This window comes from Actinia tenebrosa, unplaced genomic scaffold (genome assembly GCF_029948245.1).
Source record: "Actinia tenebrosa isolate PJP-AT-01 unplaced genomic scaffold, QUT_ActTen_1.0 PGA_scaffold1__47_contigs__length_23844297, whole genome shotgun sequence".
Lineage (NCBI taxonomy): Eukaryota > Metazoa > Cnidaria > Anthozoa > Actiniaria > Actiniidae > Actinia > Actinia tenebrosa.
This window is the reverse complement of record NW_028292578.1, coordinates 15,239,455-15,258,645: the sequence shown is the minus strand read 5'-3', so window position 1 is coordinate 15,258,645 and position 19,191 is coordinate 15,239,455. Positions and strand designations below refer to the sequence as shown.

The 19,191-nt window shown below is 37.9% G+C and overlaps 4 protein-coding genes and 1 non-coding gene across 6 annotated transcripts; 2 read left to right on the top strand and 3 right to left on the bottom strand.

The window, feature by feature from the left end:
- The first annotated feature begins 26 nt into the window (after positions 1-26).
- Trnai-aau (transfer RNA isoleucine (anticodon AAU)) lies at positions 27-99 on the top strand. The gene has a single exon. It is a non-coding gene; the product is annotated as a tRNA-Ile (tRNA).
- A 903-nt stretch (positions 100-1,002) lies between these two features.
- Positions 1,003-3,123, bottom strand: LOC116293629 (small ribosomal subunit protein eS21). The gene is made up of 6 exons (XM_031701083.1): positions 3,022-3,123; positions 2,869-2,929; positions 2,098-2,161; positions 1,653-1,721; positions 1,490-1,545; positions 1,003-1,066 (listed from the first exon to the last, which is right to left on the bottom strand). The coding sequence occupies exons 2-6, from the start codon at positions 2,916-2,918 to the stop codon at positions 1,051-1,053; spliced, it is 255 nt and encodes an 84-aa protein (XP_031556943.1). The 5' UTR covers positions 2,919-2,929; positions 3,022-3,123; the 3' UTR covers positions 1,003-1,050.
- A 1,387-nt stretch (positions 3,124-4,510) lies between these two features.
- On the top strand, positions 4,511-9,617 carry LOC116293607 (uncharacterized). Of its 2 annotated transcripts, XM_031701059.2 has the most exons (4): positions 4,511-4,652; positions 4,761-4,838; positions 4,974-5,056; positions 6,992-9,617. In XM_031701059.2, the coding sequence occupies exon 4, from the start codon at positions 7,037-7,039 to the stop codon at positions 9,116-9,118; it is 2,082 nt and encodes a 693-aa protein (XP_031556919.2). In that variant the 5' UTR covers positions 4,511-4,652; positions 4,761-4,838; positions 4,974-5,056; positions 6,992-7,036; the 3' UTR covers positions 9,119-9,617. The 2 variants fall into 2 exon arrangements, with proteins under 2 accessions (XP_031556919.2, XP_031556917.2); XM_031701057.2 differs by lacking the exons at positions 4,511-4,652; positions 4,761-4,838; positions 4,974-5,056 and adding an exon at positions 5,578-5,769.
- A 3,046-nt stretch (positions 9,618-12,663) lies between these two features.
- Positions 12,664-15,255, bottom strand: LOC116293616 (E3 ubiquitin-protein ligase TRIM71-like). Its single transcript, XM_089032752.1, has one exon. It carries the CDS (start codon positions 15,046-15,048, stop codon positions 12,904-12,906), a length of 2,145 nt encoding a protein of 714 aa, XP_088888878.1. The 5' UTR covers positions 15,049-15,255; the 3' UTR covers positions 12,664-12,903.
- Positions 15,256-15,788: 533 nt separating this feature from the next.
- LOC116293608 (E3 ubiquitin-protein ligase TRIM71-like) lies at positions 15,789-18,698 on the bottom strand. The gene has a single exon (XM_031701060.2). The coding sequence runs from the start codon at positions 18,476-18,478 to the stop codon at positions 16,328-16,330; it is 2,151 nt and encodes a 716-aa protein (XP_031556920.2). The 5' UTR covers positions 18,479-18,698; the 3' UTR covers positions 15,789-16,327.
- Positions 18,699-19,191: the final 493 nt, after the last annotated feature.

The following is a 19,191-nucleotide window of genomic DNA, read 5'->3' as shown; positions in this document are numbered from 1 at the left end:
ATTCTGTTACGAATAATTCAACTGATGGTCCGTTAGCTCAGTCGGCAGAGCGTGGTGCTAATAACGCTAAGGTCATGGGTTCGAGCCCCATACGGACCATGATAATCTTTTATCTCGTTTTGATTCTTTATTTTTTGTGGTTTCAAAATATATTCTATTTTTAATTTTAGAATTATCAATTTAAAATAGTTTTTCTTAAGCCACGAACATACTTTCGGAATTTTGTACCGCATACTTTATTTGCCTCATTGGGTTCTATTTCAATGGGTGGGCAGATTAGTCTCTTTAGTGTTTGTAACAGTCTAATGGACAGACTAATTAAGCAATATTTTCTTGGTATTTTGGAGTCATCACTTATCACAACCGCAAAGTACAGCAGTACTGTAGCTCAACATGGAATAATGCACTTATTTGAACACCTTTACAATAGTCCCCTTCACAGTTCCCTGTGCCATCTTGAAAGGTAGCTGTGCCTTTGCATCAAAGCAAGAGATACAGTGAACTTGCAATGATAGAGACCTTATTTTGACACCTTGGACAATTATTCATATTGTCTCACTTCGATGCAAAGGTACAGCTACCTTTCAAGATGGAGCAGGAAACTGTGAAGGGGTCTATTGCGATACCTTTCACCCTCCCGTAAGATCCACAGTCCAGATTACGTCTGGCTAGAGAAATTAATGTATCTGATCTTGCTCAGAATTAAATTAATGGTGCCTGCTTGCTGGTAATGTTGGGCTTCGATTAGATTGTTTCCTGGGACATTTTGAAGAATATTTCAAGAGAGGTGTCACTCAGCACAAAACCTGTTTGTGATGCAAGTTCTGGTTGCACCAATTGAAAGCAATTCTACTTTTCGTGAAACTTTCTTGCAATGAAAGTTTCACAAATCTGAGGGTTACACAGTGCAATTCATTTTGAAACTTGTCTGGCATTGTCAATGCACACAAGTTTCAGGTAAAAGATTCAACGTTTGACAGGCCCTTAAACAACTAAACAATGCACATTTCAAAGATCTTTATTTTTATCTGCAGTGTTTTTCATGCATTTCTAAGACTTGTAAGTCCTGAAAAAAAAGGAAAAAAAGATCTATTGAGTAACTTGCTCATCTATGTAGCCTTTAGAAAAGGAAGCACAGATTAAAAAATTTAATTTAAAACTTGAGAAGAAATGGTTTCTCAAACTCATCTTGATTCATTGAAGGGAGTGAATATTTTTTGTAGAATTTTATTTCTTATTATTTATACATTATGTTTAACAGTCTGCTTGTAGTTGAAAATTTTAGGGTTTCTCAGAGCCTATGATTTTCTTTGAAATGAGTTGGGTCCTGGTATAAGATTGAACTCTTGTACAATTATTGGTCTACTAAAGGTAGCCCAGTAATTAAAATAAATAATAAATAAAAAGCAATTAAAAACATTTTGCCAAATTTTCTGTTGTTGTTGTTTTTCTTATTGATATTATTATCATCTCCCTGTTCTTTACTTACTTGGGAACTATTCCATCTCTCATTGCAATTTGTACGAGTGCATCATCAGCTTCACCCTAAAGAAACAAGATCTAATCAATTTGATAGCCAAATATGAATTAATTACTTGAATGAATGATGGTTTAAAAAATCTGTACGTTCAGTATCAGGAGCAATCCCTTACCTGTTTTCGTAGGAAACCAGAGAAAGCATATGTCTTGGAGCTTCCTGTAAACCTTCCAGAATCATCAATCTTTGAAGAGCAACAAAGTTATACATGTTGTCAAGACATTTAGGTTACTTTATCATCCATTATTAGGGAAGGTAGGTTTGTTATTGGGGAGGGGGGCTGCAGAATCTGCAGTAAACATTTTTAAAATGGTTGTAGCCCTCCCTTTTTCCCTCAGTAGAAAATTCATGATCCTCCTATTAAGTCAAAAAGGAAATACCTATCCTCAAAATAAAAAGGAGATTAACCCTTCATGAAACTTAAATTTTCGACCCTCCCTTCTGAAGCCCCTGCCATCTGCCCCCCTAATAAAAAAACATTCCTTCCCCTATTTCATTATGCCTTTGAATTTCTAATAGTTGTAGTACGAACATTGGAGCTACACTAGTCAGTTACTTACATCACCAACATTTAACTGAACAGACGCATGGTCCTTTGCAGAAATAATTCTATTGGTCACAGAGCTGCGAAGCAAAAATAACGCACATTATAGCACAAGAATCTTCGACTGGGGAGGGCAAAACAGCTACTGGCAAGCCATCTTGGAATTTCCAATAAAATCAAAGGGAAATTAATCAAATACTAAGATCAGTGGAATATTATTTCAAGCACCAGTTAATTCTTAATGTCCAGATTTTTTTAATTATTGCAATCATCAATGACCAGAGATTATAAAGATTATGAGTCCCTTAAAGACATATATACATCTGTGGTAGCTCATGCAAAAGTTTGTTCGTATATATAGGTCCATGGGAGACAAGGGGTTAAAAACCATACAAGTCAAGTGATGGATACAAAATACAGCAATAAAGATAACAAGTGGTAATAATCCAGACTAAGCCAGCCTTTCTACATCATTACAAGGATTCTCAGAGCCAGATTGTAGCCTAATAATATTCTACCTTTTTAGATTATAGCCACCCAAAAATATATGTAATTGTCAAAGTTATACAACTTTCTGATATATAGAATGCTAAAATAGTTATTTTGATGTGATTTTCAACATGTGTAGTTTTTATTCAATATTGAGAATAGATACAACCCGTATTCGATACTTCTAATAGTTCTAAATACATAACATATCCGTTAACTATGGTCTAGTAACTAAGGTTATGCATTAGATATATATTAGAAGCATGGAAAGAAAGTTGTTTCTGGTCAAGAATCGTACCATTTCCTAGGAATATACATATCAACGCAATCACCGGCTTCGTTTTGCATCTTGATTGATTCTAAAAACAGAGATCGATAAGTTAATATATTGGTAACATTGCAGGAAACTTTTGTTGCGATAAGACTTTTAATAAGCAAGAAAATCACTTACAAAGTTCGACCACTCAGTACAAAAACCTTCTACAACAAAGATGGCGGAAAAGAGAGAGAACAACGTGCTTCTACCCAGACATACTAGCGCGCTGGGTACTAGGCCCAGGTCTTTTTGCCACGCTAACTTCTAACCACAGGAATACCAGTTGTAACCCCCTAGTAGGTCCCCATAATATAACTGCAATATGCAGAATACTTCTATACATATACAATTTGTTTCCTATAAACAACTTATCATCTGTTATTCATTTTCTTTTACTCCGACGGACTAGCGTTCGAAACGTCAGTAAGTTTTTTCATCTTTTCACGGTGTATAATTTACCCTTTTATCATTACTGTTTCATTAGAAACACCGACGCAGCTCACACTAGTTTTTAGCTAGATATCTCTTATTATTTATTATTATCATTATTATTATTATTATTATTATTATTATTATTATTATTATTGATCTTATTATAAATGTAATGCGCGATAGATCATTCCTATGGATATCGCGCAGTAAGTGATTAATATTTTATTCAACTGACATTTTTAAAATATAAAGAATTTCTCAATACAATTGATCATACATTATTTATAACATTTGGCTTCTATTCTCATATACAAATTCATTTTATAGATTCATTTTTTTATGTATTTTATTTGTAGTCATTTTATATCAATTTCTGAGAAAATTTAGGTACTGCTTAAGAGAGCTAACTAAAGAAATCTAAGAAAAGCTTCAATCAAGCTAGAAAAAAGATTTTTTACAAACCAAGTAAATAGTTCATTTAAAGCCAGTACATTTGTACGGAAATCCGAGAACAATGTCCGAACGTTTTGGTGACCGTAACACAATTCAAAACAATTTATACCACGTGACGGCTTGGGCCGAAAAGGTGAATTCGTGAGATGCATGTGACGTCATAGACACCATTGTGGCTGACTTTGACACTGTTTGGTTTTGGTGTTTGTTGACAAACCAATATGGGGCGTGCTGTACAAAGCCTTTCAGTTCGACCTTGATCTAGAATACTGACACAAAGATAATAGTGTACGGTGAATTCTATCTAATCTTTCATAGTCAAAATATATAGGCGGGTTCATGATTATGACCTGTTATAGATCACAATGGATTCTTTATTATCAAAAGACGCCGAACATCGAAAGAAAGTTCATGAACTTTTTTAATAAAAATATTGCCCCTGGCTTTGATATAAATACATCGAGTCATTTGAAGTACATTATTGCAAGCTCACCTGCCAGCTAATTAAAAATACACTTAATTACAATACTCCAGCTTCGAGTTCTCTGTTGTTCAGAGCCTAAAAGGAAACAGTAGCGGGTTTTGAAGAAAACCAACCACTAAGCGACCTCAAATCGCGCTGAAACTTTGCCAGAAGACTGAACAAGGTCAAGAGAATATTAAACGGTACTTCATATTCTCTTGACAGTACAAGCCAGCGCTTTTGAACATTTTTAAAAGGAAAAGGCTCTATTCACCATTTTCCATACATCGGTTTACTGGTCGAACGCATAGCATTCAGTCGGGGTTGCAAGGTTCTAATGTGAATAATCCTTTGACAGTTCCTTGGCGCCTTGCTTGAGCGCTTTGTGTTTGACCAGTGAACCGGTGTATGGAAAATGGTGAATATAAATAAATGATGATGATTATTATTACAAGTAACGACTGAAGCAAGTTTTAAAGCAAATCGTTAAGTGAAACATTTTTACTATATTATAAACCATACACAGGAACCTTGAAGTGGACTGGCTGTGGAATGACGCAGCGGTAATTTGGAACTCGGAAAAGGTGTATATTGATGATGCAAGGTATGTACTTCTGATATGTCTTTCGAGAGGGATGTGGAAATTATTATTTTTTCTGTAAAAATGTTGCTCGCTGTTGTCTTCTCTTACCTCTCCCAGACAGCCTGGAAAACCTAATCCTATGCTATGTATTTTTAGGATCAGATTAGCAAAGTTTACAGAGCCGACAATGAGGACAAAAGCGTAACTCTTTGTTAAAAGTTTGTGACTGAACACACTGGGTAAGTGGCATATACAATCTAGCCACAGTTCGCAGGTGCAAACGAATCAAGGTTCGTAACCGATTAAATCAGGAGGTAGAGAGCCAGGATTGAATGAAAACAACGGAACGATATACATGACAAATATGTGTACTAGTACTGAGCTATCAATCAAAGGAGTCTGGCTCAAATCATAGTTACAACTGTAAATATATTGACCTATAATAATAGCACTCAGACCAAAAAGAAAAAAAAAGACTAAAAAAATTGTTGAGCAAGATTAGACAAAATTCTCACGAGGAATGATGGGGCTTTGTGAGGCCCTGCTATTTGAGGCATCATTTGGATCAAGAAATATACCTAACAAGCGTGACTAAACAATGACATGCAAACACTTCTAGTTCTCGATATCCTACGCTTGGCTAGGACCACGGGAAGAGTTTAAATTCAATTTCAAAACCTTAATCAAAAAGCCAATGAAACGCTAGAAATAAATCACGTGATGGATACGGTTTGTGACCCCTCGACGAGGCTCAGAATGTGGCACTCCCTTGTTGATTAAACTAGAAGACTCTAGACGCTTTGAGATCATGTGTACAGAGTTGGTTCTCCTCGCTAATAAGAAGATTACTTCGCGTTTTTTTTACTAAACCAAAGCGAAACCCGACAATTACTTTTAAAGACAGCACAACGGATACAGAAGAAAATCTTCTTGTCGGATTTTGAACCGGACGGTATGTAGCGTTTGTAGCCCCGTGTAGAGCAGAAACGCGTGTGTATATCGTGAATCTCACGCTGCAAATGATTGTTTATTTAGTAAAAAGCGGAAAAGCTAAGAAGCTTTTGTTCAAACTCGCTGCGCATAAATCCTCAGTTTTAAAATAAATCGAATCGAAATACAGCTTTGAAAATGACAAAGACTACTGAAGATTTCATTATCAGATTCAGCTAGGAATTTTGCGTATATTTATTACATTGTTGGGGTCACCAAGAACAATTGTTATATTTTATTATTAGGTATTTTTGTGCTTGATAAATTGTTACCTAAATCATGTTTCATTAAACTATTTTTTCTGGGGAAAAAAATGTCGAGCTTCAGGCGGGATTGTCCTTTAGTATTTATTTATTCATTTGCGCTTAGGTCTGGACTTCACAATATCACTATGAATATTTTAACCGGATTTGCATGCTGCTAGCTTCGTCTCGAGCTCCAGGAGATGTTAATATATTGTCCCTTTGATTACATTCTTTTGAAAGCTCTTTGCAAACAAATACTTGTCCCGTATCTCTGCTATCGAGGAAAGTCGTTATTTAAGTTTTTTGTCGATGTGAAGACCATCAAATCGTTCAGTTTGAGCCTATATATTCATATCGTATTCCACTTTGTGGAAGAAATTAGCATGCCAACCTTTAATTTCCTGTCACGGAGACTTTTATGTCTAAAAGCGGATCGTATTTCAATATCAAAGACAACTCAGCTTGACCCAAGTGCCGGGAAAACTTTTATTATTCGTTCAAAAATTAAAATTTCAAATTTGAATTAATCTAAATGATTTTATCCCTCTTGAGTTGCATGACAGCTTCTCCGCCCGAAAACCGATCATAGAATTTTGACGACAATCAGCATGAAATGAAGCGTTCACTGAAATATTGATTCTTCCAGCAGCTCTTTCTTGTTTCCCAGTCATTCTTCATCTGGGGAGGGAGCGTTGCGTGACGACCGACACTAAAAACGGATGCGAGGGAGACTATTCTTCATCAAAATCAAAATTGCAATCGAAAACGTAGACGGAGAATCGAAAGAAAGTCATCCAGTAATTATCAATTATGAACTGGTACTTCGGCATTTATTATTGATTTATTTTTGTCAGTTATTGTTATTATAATTATAATAATTATTACTATTATTATTGTGATTATTACTTTTTAAGGGTCTGTTTTTCTTTGTTCATATAGTTAAAGAAAAAGCCATAAAAACATTCAACACCAATCAACCCTGCCATGAAGAAACTCTTGCATAAAGATAAGAAAGACAAGGAGGAGAAAAAGAAAGACAAGGAAGAGAAAAAGAAAGAAAAAAAGGAGAAGAAAGACAAAAGTAAAAAGAGCAAGAAAGACAAGCACTCGGCTTCAACGTCTAGCATAGATGAGGTGCCAGAAAGTCCAGGAGCAACAAGTCAATCTACCACTGTAGTAACCAAGACTACCATAGCTTCTGATAGTGATGGTGCGACCAAGACGACAATAGTAAAAGAAACGGTTCAAGAGAAATCTGGAGAGCGCGTTTCTGAGACAAAAACAGAAGAAAAGGTCACCGAGGATTTAAATGGAAAAAATGTCACTAAAGAAACCACAACTACTACAATTACAGAGTCTGAGCCCGATCAGCCCATCCAGATTAAAACAGTTGTCAAGGAAACGAACAATGAGACACCACAAGGGGAAGAAAGAGTTGTTGTAACTGAGACATCATCAGAGGTCAAATCCGTCCCGTCCACTAGAGAGGATCTTACAGAGTCAGATAAACCCGCCATCGAGAGCAAAACGGTTGTCGAGGAAACGAAAAGTGAGACACCGCAAGGGGAAGAAAGAGTTGTTGTAACCAAAACATCATCAGAGGTCAAATCCGTCCCGTCCACTAGAGAGGATTTTACAGAGTCAGATAAGCCCGCCATCGAGAGCAAAACGGTTGTCGAGGAAACAAAACGTGAGACACCGCAAGGGAAAGAAAGAGTTGTTATAACCAAAAGATCAACAGAGGTTAAATCCGTCCCGTCCACTAGAGAGTTCTTAATGGAGAACTTTCCGGAACAGGCTGGATTTGAAACTAGGAGGCACATTCAACAGAAGGTCGTTCAGGATTCGAGTCAACCTACACATGTCTCAGAACGAACAGTAATCAGAGAAGTGAGCGATGGAGGCGAGACAGTTAAGACTGTTACCAAGGTTGTATCCGACGAAGGAGGGAAGAGAGAGACGACGACAACGACGACTTTAGGAGGAGTGAATGATAGAGAAGACGCCAAAGACGACAGCAGTCCAAACGAGCACCGGGACGAGGACAAAAATGGTATAATCCCCGAAGACGTAAACCGTAAAACGAGTCTCCCAGAATGGTTGGACGACATTCCTCATGAAAGCACTCCAAAAGGTAAAGCCAAGATTGACGATTCCATTGAGATTCCTTCCCCTCCTCTACAAAGAAAAGAACCTCAAGAAAAGGTGAAACCAACGGGACCCAAAGTGATAGAGGAAATTCATCCAGTCGAGGAGTCGAAAGATAACATACTGGATCTTCTGGATAATTTAGAAAACGCGGGGAAGTCAAAACCCAAGGAAGACAAACCAGAACCACCCGAAGAGATACCCTTTACATATGAGCCCAAGAAGCCAGACAAAAAAGTGTATTCTGGCGTACCAGTGACTGAAAAAGTAGATAATGTGAAGTCAGCGAACAAGGCAGAAACGGCGGGAATAGATTTTGCTAGCCTGGAGAAAAAGGAAGAACCAAAGCCCACACGTACCGTGCAACAAACCCATGTTAGAAAAGTCATCACTAATAATGGAGATACCGTGGAAACTGTTACTAAGACCACCACCGATGACGAGGGGAGAGTCAAAAAGACGGAAACCAAAACGATTTCTGGGCGAGACCAAAAGCCAAAAGAAAGCCATGATGTTAATTTTAACGTGAAGGAATCTGATAAACCCAAAACGTCACCTAAGACAAACAAAAGAAATCTTCATGATGGAGAAGCAATGAAGAACGCGAAAAATGTCATTGAAGACGTTGGAGACGACACAGACGACGAAAGAGAGATTTTGGAAGAAATTATCGTTGTCGAAAGGAAAAGAAAGGCTCGTATTCCAAAAAGTTTTGTCCCCTATGAAAAAGAACGCCCGAAAGGGGTCTTACCAATCGACATGTTGATTGAACGCCAGAGTCGTCCTCTCAAGTTGCCGCCAGTTGGTAGACGCGTGAACGAGACGGTAGAGCAGCAAAATCAAAATCGAAAGAGTGAAATACCAGACTTAAATGAGCTCGACCGTCTTCTTACTGCAATGGAGGAAGAAGGAAAGTAGAGCCTAAGTCAATTTTCCATCGCTGGTAATATTTGCTTATCTTGATAAAGTGCACATATCTCCCTATAGAGGTTTTGCACCATCACGTGGTGGCAGCCATGACAAGAGGCTGGAATAATTAAATCTGGTTTACCAGGAAAAAAAATCACTTTCCCAGAGAAAAAAGAATGACTGCCATCACGTGTTGGTGCAAAGCCTCTATTCCAATCTGGAATAAAACATTCAACTGCAGATAATTAATTAATTAAGAGGTCATAAATAAGCCCTTGATGCTAGATTAGTACAGCTAAGTTGTTAACTTAAAAGCTATAATTGCCCTAGTTAGTAAAAAAATACTGTAAGGTCTATGAAATTTGATCATTGACATGGCCAGCACATTGCTAAAGAAGTCCTTGGCTCGATCTGTGCACATATGCGTGATCACCTGAAGTCATGTCACTGATGACCTCACAATTGTATTTTGCGTCGTGGCACGTGATAGTAAATGGGATTATGTGCATATCTTGTGTCATTAATTTTTAGCTTTCTCAGGAATTATATGCACGAGGAGCTGCAGCCCTCAGGTACCGGTTTTGCGGTCATTTGAAACTGACCCCTCAAGATGTAGTGCAGATCAAACATTTGCCGCAGGGCCCATTTGTGCGAAGGGCGGATAGCGCTATCCGGACGAATGAATCCTAACAAGTAGTGGATAAATTTATAGGATAGCAGCATCAAATTATTCACTAGATAAGGCCTTTCTCCGTCGGATAGCGCTATCCACCCTTCGTACAACCGGGTCCAGTACTCTCAGTATGAATCTCCCCCGTTCATGTGTCACACATGCATAGAACACCATAAAGACTGATTTCGCACTAAAGGGTAGCTTTGATAGTGGGATTACCCCAGGGTTATATATGGTTTTCGAAAGCAAGAGTGAAAACCCCTAATTATAGGTTTAATTGATTGGCCAAGCAAAAGCATTTGGGTAGACTCAAATCGATTACACTATGACTAATAGTCCCTTCATTTTCCCTGCGCCATCATGAAAGGTAACCGTGTCTATGCATCGAAGCGATAACGGCGTGACCTTGCAATGATAGAGACATATGAATAATTGTTCAAACAAGGTGTTAGAAAAGGCCTCTAAATATCACTGCCGCTATCACTTCGATGCAGACCCAGTCGCTTCTCTTGTCGTATTGATCTTGCGGTGCATCAAGGGAAGGGAAGCATTTTCTGCATTATTGCTATGAAGTGTATGCGAACGAAAACTCCCTGTTCTCAACTTTGAATTCATTTCCTTCACCCATCTGGAAAGGAAATTAATAGACTTTAAATTATTCACTTCAAATTGTGTCACAAATATGACAGCAAATACATTCGATTTATATTCTTCAGAAACCTTTTTTTTAAACATGAAAGTCATCGCGCGCATTAAAAAAGCGTGAGTGGCGACTGGATACGAGTCTGGCTTCGATAACCAGGCTCGGTTACCTTTCGAAATCAGGGGAACTGTGAAGGGGGTGCTCGGTGCGGAACTTTCACTGGCTCACTAGAGGTAACACATTACTGTGCTAACTACACTTTTCTAACTCGATTTCAGTTATTCGCATAAAGCAATTTCTCAAAAATTGAACAGCCGTGATTATGATCTTTCATTTAAAAAGCAAAGTATGGGAAACACGGGTGTCGTAGCGGTGAGAGCGCTCGCCTCTCACCAATGCGACCCGCTGAGCTTGGTGTTGTATAGTGAGTAGAGTTGTTTGTTGGCTCTCTCCTGTGCTTCGAGGGTTTTTCGGGTTCCCCGGCTTCCCTCCATCCGCAAAAATCAACTCCTAAATTTCAATTGGAATTACAGTACATTTATTACTTTATTATTTTTATTATTCTGGAACAACAGGAAGGAATAAAACAAAAGGAATAACAGAAAATATAGGCCGTATTCTTCGTAGTGCAGTGTTTTCCCAGAAAACATTGCACCAAGAAAATAAGCTCTATTGAACTACTGGGAACTACGTGGATTGCGAAAAGGAAACTTCAGTTACATTAGGTAACTTGTCAGGTTAAATTGAGGAACACCAACTTACATTGGGGACAACCGGCTTTCAAGTTATGTTTGGAAACGCGATCTCTTTTGTAACCACAGTGGGTAGGAATCAGATGTTACGAAAGGGAGCGACTCAATCTATTTACCTGTCTGGTCTGACTATCTATCTGGTCTAGCTATCTTAGGTTTGGCAATATTGAGTGATCGATCAGAAATAACTATTGAGTCTATTGGGGCTATTGAGTCAGAGGTCTCTTTCTCGGAGGAGCTTGAGTTAGTGATTTACATATACGACACGTTGAGTTGTTCGATCAGCTAGGCGTGCTCTATTGATGAATTATTTAACTCAGTGATGGTTACCAGTCCTCGATGAATAACATCCGTGGACTCGCTCACCGATTCGTTGTCGCGAAAGAGCCGAGTTTTTTGTCAGAAACATTAGGGTAGCTAGGGAGGGAGGGAGGAATTCTGAAGAAATATAAAAACATGAACAAAGTAATTAAAAAAAAAAACCGGATATATTGATCAATACCGCACTTTTTGCTCAACATTCCCTATGGCTGTGTTCCAGGAAACTTGCGGTCGTTTGGGGTTTTTTATTTTTTGATTAAACAGTACGTTTTTAATTTTCATAAACAGTATATGAAATCATGACTCACATATAATGTAGAAAGCAAACAAGAAAAACATAAAAACCTTTAGTCTAACAGAACTGGAAGAATACATCATGTATTTACAGTGCGAGCACTCTTTCCATGCTGGGACCTGGAACTGTTTACACAGTTGACCAATCACGATGAAGACTGAAAACTGTAGCCAATCAGGAGAAAGCAGAATCAGATTTATAAAATGGCCTCAGGCACTCACAATGTTTCATTCCCATGCACGCGTTGATAACATCTAATTTGTTTTTGAAATACAACCAGCTTTAGGCCTCGTTACTTGCTTCTGATTACAATGCTTGGCTTTAATTCTCTATTATGATCAGTGGCGGATCTAGGGGTGGGTTTTGGGGATTGCAACCCCCCCCCCCCACCCCCCGCCCCCCGCCCTCCGCCCCCCTCCCCCTATGAGAGCCATCGTGATTTTTTTTTTCATGACAACACCAACAGCAGTAAGGGCAATATATCCAAAACAACAAAGTGAATTAAATAAGTTAAATAAATTCAAGTAGTTTGTACCATTTATTGTTGTGAAATTCAGTTTTTTCTTTTTCAATAGCTATTCTTAATTCAATATAATAGGTTATTTTAACTTTATTAATTAAGGCAGCGTAGGACAATTTATGATTTTCTAAACTACTTATATATATATAGCATTTTGCTAATAAAATTAAATGATTAATTAAAATTTGGTGAACCGTTATGGCAAACAACGACAATATATATATATGTTATTTACCGTCCTATAGTCGGTCCGGATAGGGAAAAACTGTGTCCGAGATCTTGAATATACGTTTTAAGACCGAGGGCACAGTTTTTACCTATATCCGGACCGAATATAGGACGGTAAATGATTTATTTTTTTTCCCCGTTTCTTTTTCTTTTTTTTTTTTTTTTTACTTGTTTTTGTAATCGTTTTGTTTTGTTATTTAGCGGCAAAGGATACCGGACCGCGCGCGCGCGGGCAGAAACTGATAAAATACTGCCCGCTGAAACAGCCAATCAGAATGCACAATGTTTTAGGATACCGGACCGGAAAAAATAATAATGGATAAATAAAATTAAATTAAAAAAAAAAGAGACTTTCTTCAGTTTTAATTCAAAAAATGCACTCCATAATTGTATGAAGTCATTAATACTTGGCCATCATTCATAATCGTTATATAAATAGGATGATCGACTTTATTACAAGTCTTGCCTACTAAACGACCATCCAAGGTGAACTTTTGGATGCGGTTATTAGCATGATCACAGACCAGTAGATGATGATCCTTATCGATAGCCAGGCCCCATGGTCTATTCAGCTGACCGTCAGCACTGCCTTCTCCGCCAATCGTCGATATTCTAGTTGGTACGCCCTCTTTATTTTCAAATACATGAATGACGTGATTTTTATCATCACTGATGTAAAACAGTCTATCGTGTGTTACTATACCGACAGGATAAAACTCATCTTCTTCTCTCAAACCAAACTGATATTGATATTCACCGTCTTTTGTGAATACCTGAACACGATTATTACCAGCATCACAAACCATGATGTTCCCGTCGTCATCAACGTAGACTCCTTTTGGAGAACAAAACTCTCCATCCCTGTTACCTTGGTTACCAAAGGTCTTTACCAATGTCCCTGTTGTAGTGTTCACTATACATATTCTATGATTATTACAGTCTGCTATGACTAAATCTGTATCATTCAGAAATGCTAAACCTTCAGGGGTGTTTAGCTGTCCCTCACCACTACCTTGACTACCATACGTCAGTAAGAGATGTCCATCAGTGGTGAATACATGCACGCAGTCCAAAGACTCATCTGCAACAGCTATTCTACTGCTTTCTTTATTCACTGCTATACCATTCACTAGTTCTGGTAGTTTACGTAAGCCTTTCATCTTAAACTTCGTTGTTCTCCTCATCTTCTGTGGCTTGACATTCATCACTAGTGGACTGTTAGATACATGATTCCCATTCACTTGAACCTCTGCTGTCAGTTGACCAGTTACTTTAGCCATGAACTCCACTTCTATTTTACCATCAGTGGTTACAGATTTCGTTTTCGTTACCACATAATCTTCAGGGCCGATTTTAACGTCCACAACATCCATTGGATCATAATTCAGTTCTCCTGTAGAGGTTTTAGTTATCAATATGAGCTTTTCTTGTCTTAAAGCTTCTGGCTCAGACTCTAAGTAAACAGTGCTCATCGTGTGGTCTGTTTTAGAATAAGACTGTATTTCTCCCAGTCCTGTGTTTACTTCTCGCATCAATGCTTCATTTGGAACAAAGACGATTCTCAAGTATCGTGAAATCGGATTCAAGATATAATCCTCAGAGCATTCTGTTTCTTGAATATTCATCATTTCGCTTGCCAGTCCTCTTTCCATCATCCTATTGATGTATTCCTTGACTGCTGGCATGTAATGAATTATGTTCAAGTTTCTTTCGGCTTTTTCCGAGCTCTCGACGACTTGTTTTATCAACTCTCGTTCTTTTTCTCGGAGATTCTCGATCATTCTCTTTGTTTTCTCTTGTATTTCTTTCAAAGCTTTTTCTCCTTGCTGTTTTATTTCGTAAGCAATCTCTTCATGTTCTTTCTTCTCCTTGTCATTCAACATGAAATTCTCTATCACCTTCAGATGCTTCGACAACACTGTCTTCTTTCTTGAAGCGAATTCATCTAATGATGATGGAACATGGCCTTTGTGTTTGTCTTTTAGGCAAGTTAGACATATCACTGCTTCACAGTTCTCACAAAATAGCTCTAACCTTTGATTTGGATGATTTTTACAATGCTTTTCTCTCGTTATTATCAGTTCGATATCTTCTTTCTTCAAATCGGCCAGACGAATGACCTTGTGGTCTTTTATAAACAATGAATGGTTTCGTTCGCACTCGTCACACATCGAGCGATCACAGTCAAAGCAGTACAAAGAGGCTGCAGAATGGCTCTCAGAAACAGAACAAGCTTTTCTGCCTTCTGTTAAGGCCAGACCCTTCAAGATTCTTGAATGAAGAACACTTGATTTTAGATCTTCCACGCTGTTTAGTTCTGGCAGAGGAGTTAGTGATTTGCATCGAGGACACTTGAAGACGTTGACGTCCTCGATCAGCTCTGCGTGTCTTTTGATACAAGGTTTACAAAATATATGAAAACATTTCAAGATCTTGGGTTCAGTCAATGTATCATTACACAAGGAACATTGAACGTCCTTCTTGAGGTCTGTAAGGAAAGATTCCATGTTGTTAGTTGTCTTCAGAGTTGGTTGCCTCGAGTCACGTGACCTCCTTTGACTCACGATTTCCTAGAAATTGTGTCAATTTTCAGTCGTAGGGGACCACCCAGAGATTCCTCAAGCATAATAATAATAAGGCCTGGGATTTCGTTCAAAAGGGCAAAGATTACTTTTTACTGTAGATTCCTCCTTTTTAGATGTAATTGAATGAGATTGCAACTGTTATCCTTATTTGGGGTGCTTAACTTTTTGGATGGATAATTTTGCGTAAAAGGTGGTCACGTGACCTTAAGAGAGGAAAGATGCTAAATTAAAAACTAGGTGATGGTTATAGATTATTTGTGAGATTTCTTTAGCTTGTTTGAAAGAAGCGACAAAGATACAGATATTCACGTTTGGAATGGTCGACCAAAATGCTTACGAAAGGAGAGAAATGGGCATAAAGAATATTTTGACAGGTCACGTGACCTGTTTGGTCAAATATCTCCTTAACACAAAACCTTAGCCAGCCATTCTCAACGTCCATTGAACGGCTTCAGGAAAAGAAAAAAATTGAGGTTGAAAACGTTCAGCAAAGACTTATGTTGAGCACCTACTATTAAAATAAATGTTTATGTACATTTTATGTAAATTTCGTGGTCACGTGACTTAAATTTTTCCCATATTTTTGAACCAATTTGTTAAGAACCACGATGTAAGAAAGTTTGAGAAAGCTGGTTATACTATAAGCAGAAACACCAGAGAAATTATTTTTTAATGGTTTAATAGAGAATTGGTTCACAACCCAGGCCTCCCTGGGTTACATACTTAAATTTTATTTCAACACGATAAGTGATTAAAGCATACCCTTATGGGGTCTTTCCTTATTATTTCCACTCTGGAATTCTTTAGGACAAATGTGAACCAACAAACATCAACCGAAGTTTATAAAGATCGTGTCTGCTTTTATGGAAATTAAAGTGCATGCCACCTATCCGTGAAAAACTTTGTAAGAAATTGCACAAATTAGTCAAAGTTCAGTAGACCGTAGACCTACAAAACTTGGCATTAATTTGTACAATTTTGTTAGGTTTTTTTCCACTGTCGGTCATATATACCCGAGATGGCGATCGCACAATTTCTGGACGGAACTCACTGAAGATACTCAGCAAATTAAAGAAACAGCTCTTTTGATGAATCATTTGAACCCTCCAAAATCTTTTAAAACCTTAACCTAAATTAATTGATTGATTGAATTAAAAAAATCCCTTCAGTGCATGGATGAAGCAGAGGTCTGTCTGCAGTTTTACTTAAAAAAATGCACTCCATAACCGTATGAAGTAATTAATACTTGGCCATCATTCATAATCGTTATATAAACAGGACCATCGACTTTATTACAAGTCTTGCCTACTAAACGACCATCCAAGGTGAACTTTTGGATGCGTTTATTAGCATGATCACAGACCAGTAGATGATTATCCTTATCGATAGCCAGGCCCCATGGTTCATTCAGCTGACCGTCAGCACTGCCGTATCCGCCAATCGTCGATATTCTAGTAGGTACACCATCTTTCTTCTCAAATACATGAATGACGTGATTACCATCATCACTTACGTAAAACAGTCCATCTTGTGTTACTATACAGAGGGGACAAAAGTTGTCTTCTTCTTTCAAACTAAACTGATATTGATATTCACCGTCTTTTGTGAATACCTGAACACGATTATTACCATAATCACAAACCATGATGTTCCCGTCGTCATCAACGTGGACTCCATTTGGAGAACCAAACTTTCCATCTCCTTTACCTTGGTTACCAAAGGTCTTTACCAATGTCCCTGTTGTAGTGTTCAGTATACATATTCTATGATTATTTCGATCTGCTATGACTAAATCTGTATCATTCAGAAATGCTAAACCTTCAGGGTTATTTAGCTGTCCCTCACCACTACCTTGACTACCATACGTCAGTAAGAGATGTCCATCAGTGGTGAATACATGCACACAGTGCGCAGACTCATCTGCAACAGCTATTCTACCGTTTTCTTTATTCACTGCTATACCATTCACATTTTTAGGTTGTGTACTATTTAATCTTTTAATTTTAAAGTTTTTGACGGTTCTCTCTATCTTCTGTGGCTTGACATTCATCACTAGTGGACTGTTAGATACATGATTCCCATTCACTTGAACCTCAGCTGTCAGTTGACCAGTTACTTTAGCCATGAACTCCACTTCTATTTTACAATCATTGGTTACAGATTTCTTTTTCGTTACCACATCATCTTCAGGGCCGATTTTAACGTCCACAACATCCATTGGATCATGACTAAGTTCTCCTGTAGAGGTTTTAGATATCAATTTGAGCTTTCCCTGTCTTAAAGCTTCTGGCTCAGACTCTAAGCAAATAGTGCTCATCGTGTGGTCTGTTTTAGAATAAGACTGTATTTCTCCCAGTCCTGTGTTTACCTCTTGCATCAATGCTTCATTTGGAACAAAGACGATTCTCAAGTATCGTGAAATCGGATTTAAGATATATTCCTCAGAGCATTCTGTTTCTTGAATATTTATAATTTCGCTTGCCAGTCCTCTTTCCATCATCCTATTGATGTGTTCCTTGACTGCTGGCATGTGATGAATTATGTTCAAGTTTCTTTCGGCATTTTCCAATCTCTCTACGACTTGCTTTATCAACTCTCGTTCTTTTTCTCGGAGATTCTCGATCATTCTCTTTGTTTTCTCTTGTATTTCTTTCAAAGCTTTTTCTCCTTGCTGTTTTATTTTGTAAGTTATCTCTTCATGTTCTTTCTTCTCCTTGTCATTCAACATGAAATTCTCTATCACCTTCAGATGCTTCGACAACACTGTCTTCTTTTTTGAAGCGAATTCATCTAATGATGATGGAACATGGCCTTTGTGTTTGTCTTTCAGGCAAGCTAGACATATCACTGCTTCACAGTTCTCACAAAATAGCTCTAACCTTTGATTTGGATGGTTTCCACAATGATTTTCTCTTGTTATTATCAATTCGAAATCTTCTTTCTTTAAATTAGCCAGACGAATGACCTTGTGGTCTTTGGTAAACACTGAATGGCTATGTTCGCACTCGTCACACATCGAGTGATCACAGTCAAAGCAGTACAAAGAGGCTGCAGAATGGCTCTCAGAAACAGAACAAGCCTTTCTGCCTTCTGTTAAGGCCAGACCCTTCAAGATTCTTGAATGAAGAACACTTGGTTTGAGATCTTCCACGCTGTTTATTTCTGGCAAAGGAGTTTCTGATTTACATCTAGGACACTTGAACGCGTTGACTTCCTCGACCAGCTCAGCGTGTCTTTTGATACAAGGATCGCAAAATATATGAAAACATTTCAAGATCTTGGGTTCAGTCAATGCATCATTACACAAGGAACATTGAACGTCCTTTTTGATGTCTGTAAGGAAAGATTCCATGTTGTTAGGAACTGTCTACAGTTGCTTTAATCTCGAGTCCTGCCTTTCTTGGAAATTCACGTGACCTACTTCGACCCACGATTTCCTAGAAATTCACCTTTGTTGCATTATGTTACGGTCACCAAACGGTTCGGTTATCGTTCTTGGATTCCCATACAAATTCACCGAGTTTAAAGAGAAAATTTAGATAGATTAATTAAGAAAAGCTTCAATCAAGTTAGAAAAATGATATTTTACTTGTATTTAGAACTAACTAAGCAAACCAAGTAAATAGTTCATTTAAAGAAGTCAGTACATTTGTACGGAAGTTCGAGAACTGTCCGAACTTCTTGGTGACCGTAACATAATTTACACCGCGCGACGGCTCGCGCCGAAAAGGTGAAATTGACATTGAAATGAACCACACAGGGGGTCCTTAAATGTTTCTTATTATTTCCACTCTGGAATTCTTTAGGACAAATGTGAACCAAGAGATATCTACCGAAGTTTTTAGAGACCGTGTCTGCTTTTATGGAAATTAAAGTGCGTACCAGCTATCCGTGAAAAACTTTGTAAGAAATTGCACAAATTAGTCAAAGTTCAGTAGACCGTAGACCTACAAAACTTAGCATTAATTTGTACAATTTTGTTAGGTTTTTTTCACGGATATATACGATATGCATTCTATCTTTCCAAGGTTATATATGCCCGAGATGGCTATCGCACAATTTCTG

Bases quoted from the DNA above. Each gene is read 5' to 3' on its own strand.
- LOC116293608 (XM_031701060.2), bottom strand. From the start codon at position 18,478: ATGGAATCTTTCCTTACAGACATCAAAAAGGACGTTCAATGTTCCTTG.
- LOC116293616 (XM_089032752.1), bottom strand. From the start codon at position 15,048: ATGGAATCTTTCCTTACAGACCTCAAGAAGGACGTTCAATGTTCCTTG.
- LOC116293607 (XM_031701059.2), top strand. From the start codon at position 7,037: ATGAAGAAACTCTTGCATAAAGATAAGAAAGACAAGGAGGAGAAAAAG.
- LOC116293629 (XM_031701083.1), bottom strand. From the start codon at position 2,918: ATGCAAAACGAAGCCGGTGATTGCGTTGATATGTATATTCCTAGGAAA. The intron at 2,162-2,868 runs GTACGATTCTTG...TTTGCTTCGCAG, and splicing joins ATGTATATTCCTAGGAAATG to CTCTGTGACCAATAGAATTA. The intron at 1,722-2,097 runs GTAAGTAACTGA...TGCTCTTCAAAG, and splicing joins TTCAGTTAAATGTTGGTGAT to ATTGATGATTCTGGAAGGTT.